Source organism: Pecten maximus, chromosome 1, assembly GCF_902652985.1.
Source record: "Pecten maximus chromosome 1, xPecMax1.1, whole genome shotgun sequence".
NCBI classification, from domain to species: domain Eukaryota; kingdom Metazoa; phylum Mollusca; class Bivalvia; order Pectinida; family Pectinidae; genus Pecten; species Pecten maximus.
In genome coordinates this window covers 1779953-1793233 of record NC_047015.1, presented here as the reverse complement: position 1 = coordinate 1793233, position 13281 = coordinate 1779953, and the positions used below count along the sequence as shown (strand labels likewise).

At 35.3% G+C, this 13281-nt stretch overlaps 1 protein-coding gene across 2 annotated transcripts; it reads left to right on the top strand.

Moving 5' to 3' along the window:
• Positions 1-73: 73 nt before the first annotated feature.
• LOC117322108 (thiosulfate sulfurtransferase-like) lies at positions 74-3862 on the top strand. Of its 2 annotated transcripts, none has more exons than XM_033876868.1 (3): positions 74-872; positions 1421-1579; positions 2719-3862. In XM_033876868.1, the coding sequence occupies exons 1-3, from the start codon at positions 293-295 to the stop codon at positions 2856-2858; spliced, it is 879 nt and encodes a 292-aa protein (XP_033732759.1). In that variant the 5' UTR covers positions 74-292; the 3' UTR covers positions 2859-3862. The 2 variants fall into 2 exon arrangements, with proteins under 2 accessions (XP_033732759.1, XP_033732765.1); XM_033876874.1 differs by lacking the exon at positions 2719-3862 and adding an exon at positions 1651-2574.
• Positions 3863-13281: the final 9419 nt, after the last annotated feature.

Genomic DNA, 13281 nt, shown 5'->3' with positions numbered 1-13281 from the left:
ATGGTCCATTCAAATAACCTAAATCTATAAATAGTAGAAGTCCGTGTATTTATTTTTCTTTGGTTGTAGCGGCAACATTTCAAGCTTCAAGTGTGGTTCTTACAACCTTCAGACTTGGATCTGTCAACACCAGCAGACCACTGACATAGCCTGACAGAGACTCTTTTACACAGTATTTTAGTAATTAGAGACTCTTTGACACAGTATTTTAGTAATTAGAGACTGTCTTTTACATTGTATTTTAGTAATTAGATACTCTTTTACACAGTATTTTAGTAATTAGGTAGCTATAATGAAGAAATTCAATACGCTTATTTCTGCCAAGTTGCTTCATGATTCCCTGACAGGAAATGTGAAGAATATGCGAGTTCTTGATGCTTCATGGCATTTGCCAAGTTTACAAAGGGATGGTAGAAAGGAATATGTTGAAAAACATATACCGAAAGCTTCTTTCTTCGACATTGACGAGTGTTCTGATAAAACATCACAGTTCAGTCACACAGTTCCTCGTCAGTCCCACTTTGAAGACTACGTTGGTAATTTAGGGATCTGTAACAACACCCATGTCATTATTTATGACAACAGTGAAAATGGATTCTTTTCCGCCCCACGAGCATGGTGGACATTCAAAATCTTTGGACACAAATCAATTTCTCTTCTGAATGGAGGGTTCCCAAAATGGTGTCTGGAAGGTTATCCAACATCTTCAGAAATACCATCATTTTCAAAAGAAACCTATTCTGCTTCGATGAATAAAACATTGGTGAAATCTTTTGAAGATATTGTTAGAAACATAGAGGACAAAGAATTCCAGCTTGTGGATGCCAGAAGTTCTGGAAGATTTTACGCCACAGATCCAGAACCAGAGACGGGTAACACATGTTGTAGACAACAAATTAAATATATGTATGAAAAATATAAAGTTGTAGGTGTAATTAGGTTTGAATGCCTTTGAATTCCAAGTTTGGCACGTACAGTCCTGAATGTTCTAATAAGAAACTCTGACATAGATTATATGAATAACTACTAGTATTTAACCAAGGTGCTAGTAAAATATAAGATGTTTAAAATTATTACCTATGAGGCAGGTTTTAATTCACAAAGGGTGTAATTGTCTTTAACTATTTTGACATGTGGAGGGATTACTTGCCTTCCTGTTATCTGTTAAAAGTAATGATCCGATGCCCATGTATATTTCATTAATATGTACATATATAAATATCACAGGAAGGATTACAATATGTTCTGGAAGTTTGTTTAAAATCTGTTGTTTTAGGCAGTAAATAGTTAACTCATGTAATGTACAATTCGACTGTAAACTTTTATTCTTTTTAATTTTATGCCAATTATTATGGTCAGTTAAAAAATGTTAATGCTTTTAATACGGATGAATAAAATATTGATTGTTCATTAATTGTAGGAGCGCCGAGGGGACATATTGTTGGGTCTGTTAATATTCCCTACGATTCCATTATTGATCCAGAGACAAAGGAGGTGAAGAATCCTGCTGATCTAAGGACAGTGTTTGCTGATGTTCAGATAGATTTAGAAAAACCTATTGCTGCTTCCTGTGGATCAGGTATTAGTACAGGATTAAATCTTGGTACCAGTGTTATTAAGTATTTGATAGTGTTGGGTTATGTGGATCAGGTATTTGTACAGGATTAAATCTTGGTACCAGTGTTATTAAGTATTTGATAGTGTTGGGTTATGTGGATCAGGTATTTGTACAGGATTAAATCTTGGTACCAGTGTTATTAAGTATTTGATAGTGTTGGGTTATGTACTGGATCAGGTATTTGTACAGGATTAAATCTTGGTACCAGTGTTATAAGTATTTGATAGTGTTGGGTTATGTGGATCAGGTATTTGTACAGGATTAAATCTTGGTACCAGCTAGTGTTATAAGTATTTGATAGTGTTGGGTTATGCTTTCAATGATGATGCTATGATAGGCGTTCTAGAATCACACTCTTAAAGTGATCATTTTGCCATGTATGTGTACAGGTGTCGCTGTTGTCACCTGGGTAGCTGGCTATAGTGTGCTGGCAGGAATTGATAGCCAAATAATATAACAATATAAATACAAGCATGAGGTGTAGACCACTTCAGTAGGAGGTCGACTTCTACTCTAGATGATGTCTATCAATAGAGTTTGCTGTCCAACAAAGGTACACAAGGTTTTCCTCCACCTTAGACAGCTACAGGTGTCTGAACATTCTTCGGGGGGAGAGGGTGCAGCGATGTGGGAGTTGATATCTCTAACTTATGCATTAAAGCATGTGAAAGCTTGTATATTGTTAGTTAATTAAAAGTTAGTTAGAATAAAAGATGTGTTAGATGTTTCAATGCCATATGCACCAGACAGTAATTCCCATGTGGAATGAATGTGATATTGATGTACCATTATCAATTAGCGAGTCCTCGCAATCGCAACGGAATTCATATGCATACATTACTATTTCAATACTGACATAATTTTCATTGTTAAATGTGTCAAATCTATATTCATGTAGCAGAAAAAGTAAATTCTTTCTCCTTAAGATGTCCATTATGAGCAAGATGAAGCAAAAATGTTAACTATTGGAGTATATGATGAGCTTGTACAATACTTTCCCATCTTTACAGGTGTCACTGCCTGCTGCCTTGTACAATACTTTCCCATCTTTACAGGTGTCACTGCCTGCTGCCTTGTACAATACTTTCCCATCTTTACAGGTGTCACTGCATGCTGCCTTGCCCTAGCTGGACACTTATGTGGAAAAGACATATCTGTGTATGATGGGTCATGGTCTGAGTGGTCAAAAAGGTCAAAACCACACCAAAGAGTGCCTGGTGTCACAGACAACGAAGAGTAACTTTTGTAACCATACCACAGACAAGTTTTCTTTCTGTGCTTTAACATATTCTTGTTTCAGAAGTGGTGCCTGGAACACAGAATTTTAATATTGATTAAGATCTTGGTGAGAGTTGATTTTCATTTTGATTTATATGTACATTTCATATTACCGTCTACCCTCATTATATCGCCACATTTCATCCACGGCAGTTATGGCGGTATAACGAGGGTGGCGATAGTATCAAATTATGGAAATTACAAACATGAGATGGTATAAGAGATTGCGTTACCAACGTTAACCAGATAATTTAATGTTACATGATTTACAATACACATGTACATAATGGATAATCGTTAGTCAATTATTCTATAGGCTATATATTTTTATATAAGTCACAAATTTATGGTTATAGACATTGATCTGCTTGTGCTGCGTGCCAACAGTTATTATCTGTCGAAATCTATGCGAAAGTATTCGGCAGTTGCTTTTCCACCTAGACTGGCGAATCCAAACATTCATACCATACACAATAGGAACACAAAGTGAGTAGTGAGTCCTGCTTTTATTTCAAGCCAAACCATAAGTTTCGGATGTGACATAAAAACATCCGAATATTGATCTATCTCAGCGATAGAAAATCATTCAAGCGTAAAGCTTTGTCACCTGTATAATTTGCATGTGAAAACAGAAAATGTCCTATGTTTATAAATAAAACACTTAAGAGTTCCTTGATCGCCAAAATCAGAACAAAAGGGTGAGATCATCGAGGGAGATATATACAGTAGCGTTTCGGGACATTTGTATTTTAATAAATGTGGCGGATGGCGGTATGGGTTAGATTCAGGTGGCGATAGGTCGAGGGCAGACTGTATATTGAAATTCAATATATTGCCAGTATTTGTGATAAATTGTTAACACACACTTCATATTAAACAGTACTTCAAACTCACATCTTTCAAAATGCATAATGTCACAATTCAATAATTTTGTAATTAATTAAATAAATAAGTATTCGAGGACTTGCATCTTGTTTTCAATTGTGTTTATTTCTAGCAGACATTTGGAGCAACAAGTCTTTAATACAATATGTAGGTATAGTCAAATGTCCAAACCTGTGCACATTGGTTATATACCCACATCACATATCCGCACCTGTATACACGTATATATATATATATATTTTGTTTTTTTTTGGTCACATATCCGCACCTGTATATATATTTGTAACATATCCACAACTATAAATATATTGATCACATATCCACGCCTGTGTATATATTTGTAATATATCCACACCTGCATATGTATATTTGTAGATATTCACACTTTTATATATATACATGTATATGTATTTTGGTCACATATCCAAAAATGTATATATATTTGTAACATATTCATACCAATATACAAAAATTGTATAGATATTTGTAACATATTCACATCTATATACATGTATATATTTGTAATATTCACACCTATATACATATTTGCATTTGTACTTACAAACACCTGTATATAGAGAATAATAAGACACTGATAATGCAATAAAAACAAACAAAACAAAAATAATCATTTTGAAGTGAAACGGTATCAACAATAATCCAAATATGTTCGCCTTTTAAACATTGTTTCGAAGTATGCTAGTCGAATTGACACACGTGCTAAGATTCCAAAATACAGCTGTTTTCTGTCACTGCCGTACAGCAAAATATATCTGGTGGGTGTATTCCGACAAAACGGTGGCAGTTGCAGGATAAATATATGTATGTATTTGTAGTTATCCACAACTCTATATATATTGGTCACATACACACAACTGTATATATTTGTCACATATCCAAACCTGTCTATAATGGTCATATACCCAAACCTGTATGTATATTAGTCATTAGATGTTAGAACTAAGGAACTACACCAGAGACAGGACAAAGAAAATAATGTCATTCTTTTTAATCTCCCAGAACTCCACAGTGGTGACTCAAAACAAGACAAGATTTCTGATGATAAACTAGTTAGGAAACTAGGATCCTACTTTTGGAGTAGCTAATCTGAACATGGTGATGTTTATCTGAATAGGGGCCCACCAAGCTAACGAAAACCATCCACTCGTCTGTAAGATTGGAAGTAAAAGCCAACGTAAGTTTCTCCTTGAGGAAGCCAGAAATAATAATTCCAAGGCAAGTCCAAAGTTTAAAGATGTCATATTACTGAGATGCCTAACTGTGCAACAAAGGCTAGAGTATAAGGAAAGGAGAGCAAGGAGATTTTCGGAAAAGAAAGAGAGGATCAGCCAGAACCATGAGATGGTGTACACAACACATATGAACTTAACCCTATACTCGGGGCCCAAAATTAAGATCAGTCATATGTAACTGATGGCGACCGTAGAGTGAGGATACAGTTATATAGTCCATCCTCACCCCCATTGAAAGGGCGTAACCCCTTTTAACCAATATACTTAACTCTGACCCTAACCAAGATAATAGGACTCAAGTCACTTGTAATTGATGAGGAATTCGACATTGTTGCTTTGACAGAAGTTTTACCCAGGAAGCATTTCCTGGAGATAAATCTGCAGCAGTACATGGATACAGTATGATCACTAACATCTCGGGAGAGAATGACTATCTGACTCGGGAAATGTTAACCTATATCAAGGAAAATCTGAATATGAAGGAAGTTACTATTGTAGACAATTTGAAGAAATCTGTATTCTGTATAATTATACTAGGGAAGACTTGTGTGTATAGAAGCCCTAACTCTACCGTTGAAAACAATGATCGAATTGTTACTCTAACTTTAATATGAAGAAGACTATCTCGAAAAGTCAGTCTACTACAACCAGCAAGACTCATTATACAACAAAATCAACGGAAGCGGTGCAGGATAAATATATCTACCAACATGTGACTCGGTCAACAAGATTTCGGGAAAACAATGTGCCATCATTGTTAGACCTTGTCCTGACAAATGAGGATTACATGGTGGATAATATGGCTTATCAGTCTGGTCTGGGTAAGAGTGACCATTGTTTTATTGTTTTTAACATTGAATAGTAAACGAAACTTCTTCAAGGCAGACTATAGGAAGACCAAAACAGATCTAGCGGTTGATTACTGGGTTTGTATGGAGAGGATGTCGGTAGATGAGGCATGGAACTACATTTGTATCTTGTTGAGAAAATATCAAGAAGTTTTGATAAATATGTACCGGTCAACAAGATGGAGCCTAGTTGCAGCTGGAGACACACTTAATCAAACTGCGGTTCAGGCACTGAAAACAAAGAGGACGAAGTGGAAAAAATACTTACATTGTAAGTCTGACAATAACTACAGGAAATACGATCAGGCTCAGAATATGGCAACCAATCTAGTCAGGAACTCGGTACTTACCAAGGAAAGAGATGTAGCTTTGAATATTAAAACAATCCCGAAGCAGTTCTGGAGGTACACCCGTTCCAAGACCAAGACGAAGGCCGCAGTCTCAAATTTCTTTTGTAGAGGAGGGGAACTTACGTCGAATGAGAAGGCAGAGGCATTATCAACATTCTTTGCCAGTGTTTACACCAAGGAGTTGAATGAAAATATTCCACACTTCCTAAGAAAAAATATCTTGTACGACTTGGTTGACACCGACATCACAGATGAAGAAATCAAAGCTGCAGTGAAGACTATGGATGGATCAAAATCACCAGGTCCTGACAACATCCATCCTCATTTCATCAAGCAGACAATAGAATAGCTCATTAGGCCACTGAATGCAGTGTTTAATAAGTCGATGAAGGAAGGAAGACTCCCGGATGACTGAAAAAAGGCAAACGTAATACCAATCTTAAAGTCGGGAAGTATACAGGAGTGTAGCAACTACTGGCCCGTAAGCTTAATATCAGTTATTGGTAAAATGCTCCAGAGGACAATAAGAAATAGGGTAACGGAGCATATAGCCAGGAATGAGCTGTTCTCAAAACATCAATACAGTTTTAGAAGCAAAAGATCTTGCAATCTTCAGATACTAGAAGTCACGGAAGATTGGACAGAGGCATTAGATACTGGGAAACAAGTGGATACAGTGAACCTTGACTTCAAGATGGCCTTTGATACTGTTCCCCATCAAAGATTACTGGAGAAAGTCGAGGGATACGGCATCTTGAGTAACACAGGAAAATGGTATAGGGTTTTTATGTGGTATGGAGCGGCAGGTCACCATCAGCGGGGAAAAAGTGTACCACAGTACAAGAGACAAGCGGGGTTCCACAGGAACCGGACAAATGAAGCTTAACAAGGAGAAATGTAACCATATGAATATTAGCACTGGAAATGAACCTTCTGATTATGAACTTACTTTATTCAAAAAGTGGGAACCGAAAAGGATCTGGGTGTTTATTTCGACCTCAAATTCACGGAACATGTTAACATCCAGGCAAAGAAAGCAAATTGGATAGTTGGTCTAATATTCAAGACATTCATGTATTTAGATGAAGAAATGTTTTCCAATCTCTTCAAAGCCTTGGTAAGACCCCACTTAGAATATTGCATATATATATATATATATATTACCCACATATCCACATCTGTATATGTATATATTGGTCAAATATCCACACATGTATATACTGGTTACATATCCACACATGTATATTTATTGACCACATATCCACACCTTAATTTCAATTTCTTTATTGACTGTGGGACATACGGCCCATAAGTACATATTATAAACAACACAATGCATATTATTGGTATAGAGCAGCAATACAAATACAAAGCGGAGTACGGGTTAAATGAGGCGCTTTCTTAAATTGTTATACATATTACATATTGATATAAAACGATATTGATCTTCTCTCTCAGTCGGCGACTTACAAATATAATAATATCTCATACAAAGTTTATTTCGATCAATATTGTTAAAACGACAAGTTTCGATTGCTAACGAATGCCCAGACATACACAGTTGTGATAGACATATTCTGTATTTCATAAGTGTATAATGGTTTAATAAAACTGAATGGAAAACTATCCACAATATGTTGATTGATATATATATATATATATGGGGCAAAGAAGTAATTCAAACAGTGTAAACAATAAGGTTTGTTAAATTTTCGAGGCAATCCGCCCCTTTATCAAAACACAAAAAATCACAAATACAATCACATAATATATATAAGAAGTACTGGAAATACAATAAAATACAATAAGAATAATGTTTTAGTAACTGGAGAAACCACAATGAACCCTTCGGCAAACGTGGGCCGAAGGCGGATACTAGCGTGACTGCATCATGTTCAAACAATAGAACGCTATGCGACCAACGGCAGAGATATTTTGAATTCCCCCGCACGTGAAAGTATTCCGAAGGGTTAAAAGACGATTCGTCCCTAAATACTGCTAGTGGACGACATTGCATTCATATAAAAAATGTTGCATTATCGTCTCTACAGTGATTGATTAAATATCGTGTACAAAGTCTGAAAAACTTTAGAAAAAAATGTGTTAGATCATAAGAATTATAGAGAGTGGTGTGAAAAAACTGCTACAAATATTTATCAAGACTGAAAATATAAGAAATACGAATGCCGAAGTGTCCCTACAGGACGCTACGGGAAACAGACGATTCGGACCAACTCGGACCAAGATGCTGTTGCATGATGGCGGGAGGCGACTAAATGTGAGTCTCAAAGAGCAAAAATGAATAGATGCCCCCAAAAGTACAGAAATTATGAAACATTTAACAAATTGAATAATTAACTACACGAATAGTCAGATATAATGGTCAGATGGAGAGTATATCCAGAAGACGTCTTTAACGTTCGTTCATACCCCGAGGGTAGCAGGTTTGGAGATTGGTGATCCAGTATCTTTTTCTGGAACGACGTTTCGTTTCATTCCAGGTAGGACAGTGATCAATGGCGACCACCTGCATATCCTTCCAACTGTGACTAGGTAAATTGAAATGCCTTGCCACAGGAAAGTCTGGTCTGTTTTGCTTGATGGAGCAACGGTGATTGTTGATTCTGATGTTGAGCTTTGTGCTGGTTTCTCCAACATACTGCATTTTGCATTTTTTGCAGGAGAGGAGATATACAACATTGCCTGATGTGCATGTCAGTGTTTGTAAAATGTGATAAACACGGTTGTTTATTACACATTTAAACGTGTCTGTGGACTCCGTGTATGGGCACAATTTGCACGTTTATATATATAAGGGTCAAAGAAGTTATATAGAAATATATGTTTTAGATCATTAGAATTATAGAGAGTGGTGTGAAAAAACTACTACAAATATTTATCAAGACTGAAAATATAAGAAATACGAATGCCGAAGTGTCCCTACAGGACGCTACGGGAAACAGACGATTCGGACCAACTCGGACCAAGATGCTGTTGCATGATGGCGGGAGGCGACTAAATGTGAGTCTCAAACATATTTTTCTAAAGTTTTTCAGACTTTGTACACGATATTTAATCAATCACTGTAGAGACGATAATGCAACATTTTTTATATGAATGCAATGTCGTCCACTAGCAGTATTTAGGGACGAATCGTCTTTGAACTCTTCGATATGCTTTCACGTGCGGGGGAATTCAAAATATCTCTGCCGTTGGTCGCATAGCGTTCTAGTGTTGAACATGATGCAGTCACGCTAGTATCCGCCTTCGGCCCACGTTTGCCGAAGGGTTCATTGTGGTTTCTCCAGTTACTAAAACATTATTCTTATTGTATTTCATTGTATTTCCAGTATTTCTTATATATATTATGTGATTGCATTTGTAATTTTTTGTGTTTTGATAAAGGGGCGGATTGCCTCGAAAATTTAACAAACCTTATTGTTTACACTGTTTGAATTACTTCTTTGCCCAATATATATATATACATATATATATAAGAAGAAGACTTTTCTAATAAATCTCTCAAATACTGTTTGGCTTGATCAAAAAATTCTTTGCCGTATACAAGATAAAAAAGCTTCAGAGTTCTTTGGTGATTGCCATACCTCACCGAAACCTAATGAACAGTAATTCCTTTACACCGTGTACTCAATTAAAACATAAACCAGTGATTTTTCTTAATAGAGATTATATGCAGTATTCAATATACAATTTCTCGTGTCAAGTAATTTTAACCAATATTTAATAATCATATATCTTCGTTTATATTCTAAGGAAAACAATTAAGTTCCCTGTATACCATTACATTAATTGTAGATTTTTTAACCTTAAGTATTTTCTTACAAAATGAACATTCATATTTTCAATGTCTGATCCTTCTGTCGAGCCCCACACTTCCCATACATAGAACAAAACACTGCTTACATAAATATCAAACAAACTCAACATGGTTTTACAATTTAGACTCGTATTTGAACATTTAGAAATGAAGCAAATACGGCTTTACGTCATTGATCCGACAATTTCTTCTGTATGTTCGTGAATTTATCATTGAATCTAAAGTTTACACCATGGTAGAGAACTTGTCAACACAATCAAGTTTTTCTCCATGGTAAAGCCATAATTCATTATTTCGAATTTTACCACCTTTACGGAAAATCACAACTTTTGTTTTTTCACCGTTTACAGTTAATTTCCATTGCGAGCAATAAATGTCAAGATTATCTAGAAGGTTCTATAGGCCTTCGACAGTTTCCGGAAACAGGACTAGATCATCAGCATATAGCATAAGAAATAAACTTAACTTTTCAAAATCATAATGATTGTTACATTTTGAAATGAAGAAAGACTCAAAATCATTACCGTACATAAAAAAAGTATTGGCGACAAAATTTAGCCTTGTAATAAACCGATATTTAAAAAAAAAAAAATGTAGATAACCAATTTCACACAAGACTTCACATTATTATATATTGATTTAATAACATGCAGAAACTTGCCTCTGACTCCTACAGCTTGTTCCACAGGTTAACTCTGTCTACGCAATCAAAGGCTTTGTGAAAATCAAGAAAACAGCAATATAACCGTTTGTTTTCGGTTTAGTATTAATTGAATGTAGAGCAAACGTCGCATCTACAGTACTGCGACCACTGTGAAATCCAAACTGTGCATCTGTAATAAAATCAAATGATTTAGACCACCTAAGAAGTCTAGTATTTAAAACGAATGTGAACAATTTACCAAGACAACTTAACAGGCTGATACACCTAAAATCATTAGGGTTTGATTTTCACCCCCTTTTTTAACTGGCGTTATGGCCACAACGGGCCAGTCAGTAGTGAAATAGTCCAAAGTTTCATTAAATAATGTACACAAGGCAGGCAACAATAAATATTTACCTTCTAAAAAACATTCATTTAGAATTCCATCAATTCCATGTGATTTCCCACGATTCAAATTGCGTAAAGCTGTATCAATATCATCAATAACAATAGGACAGTTAAACTCCTCAAACAATGACACAATGGAGTTATCATTTGGATCGTTATCAAAAATATTTGCAAAACCGGTTTCATCGCTTGCATCAGCAGCCAAGCCTTTAAAATGGTTATAAACAAATCTATGCTCATTTCGGGACCAGATGCTTTAGGTGATGAAAAATTCTTATAGAGCAGTTTCGAACTAAACTTTCTCATGTATTCCAACATGTCCCCTTGAAACCAAATGTAGTTTCTTTTCTTAGTAACTTCTGTCCAGTTACACAACCTTTTTATCAATCAGATTTTTGTAATTTTCTGTAGATTTACATCGTTTAATATATTCAAAGCATTTTTGTAACTACATATATAAGATAAACGTTTTAAATCAGGGTCTGTATATATTGGTCACATATATCAACATCTGTGTATATTGGTCACATATATCCACACCTGTATATATTGGTCACATATCAACACATATATATTGGTCAGATATCCACACCTGTATATATTGGTTACATATCCACACCTGTATATATTGGTCACATATCAACACCTGTATATATTGGGCACATATCAACACCTGTATATATCGGTCACATATCCGCACCTGTATATATTGGTCACATATCCACACCTGTGTATATCGGTCACATATCCGCACCTGTATATATTGGTCACATATCAACACCTGTATATATCGGTCACATATCCACACCTGTATATATCGGTCACATATCCACACCTGTGTATATCGGTCACATATCCGCACCTGTATATATTGGTCACATATCCACACCTGTATATATTGGTCACATATCCACACCTGTATATATCGGTCACATATCCGCACCTGTATATATTGGTCACATATCAACACCTGTATATATTGGTCACATATCCACACCTGTATATATTGGTCACATATCCACACCTGTGTATATCGGTCACATATCCACACCTGTATATATTGGTCACATATCCACACCTGTATATATCGGTCACATATCAACACCTACATATATTGGTCACATAATCACACCTGTATATATTGGTCCCATAATCACACCTACATAAATTGGTCACATATCCACACCTGTATATATTGGTCACATATCAACACATATATTGGTCACATATCCACACCTGTATATATTGGTGACATATCCACACCTGTATATATTGGTCACATATCAACACATATATATTGGTCACATATCCACACCTGTATATATTGGTCACATGTCAACACCTGTATATATTGGTCACATATCAACACCTGTATAAATCGGTCACATATCCACACCTGTATATATTGGTCACATATCAACACATATATATTGGTCACATATCAACACATATATATCGGTCACATATCCACACCTGTATATATTGGTCACATATCAACACATATATATTGGTCACATATCCACACCTGTATATATTGGTCACATATCCACACCTGTATATATTGGTCACATATCAACACCTGTATATATTGGTTACATATCAACACCTACATATATTGCTCACATATCAGCACTTGTATATATTGGTCAATAGGTGCATTGCTGTGACATTTTGCCCTTTCTTTATTGTTTTTAATGAAAGTTTTACTGTGACATTTTTTCACACATACCTTTCCAAATTGTTTTTAATGAATTTGTTACTGTGACTTTTGTGTACGCACATGTTTCGATATTGTTTTGATAATGGTATTTTACTGGAATGTTTTTGCAAACGCTACTTTCCATCTATTGTTTTAATGAATGTTTTACTGCGTTATTTTTAAAGACACCTTTCCAAATTATTTTTAATGCTTGTTATATCATTTTGACACAGATACCTTTCCATCTTGTTATCATTATAAGTTTTGACTGACTTTTTAGCACACGCACATTTTCATGTTTTTTAATGAATATTTTACTGTGATATGTTTGTAAACACTAGTTTCCATATTGTCTTGATTGAATGTTTTACTGTGATAGTTTTGCACACACCTTTCCATGTTGTTTTTAATGAATATTAACTTTCAATTTTTGCACACACATCTTTCCAAATTGTTTTTAA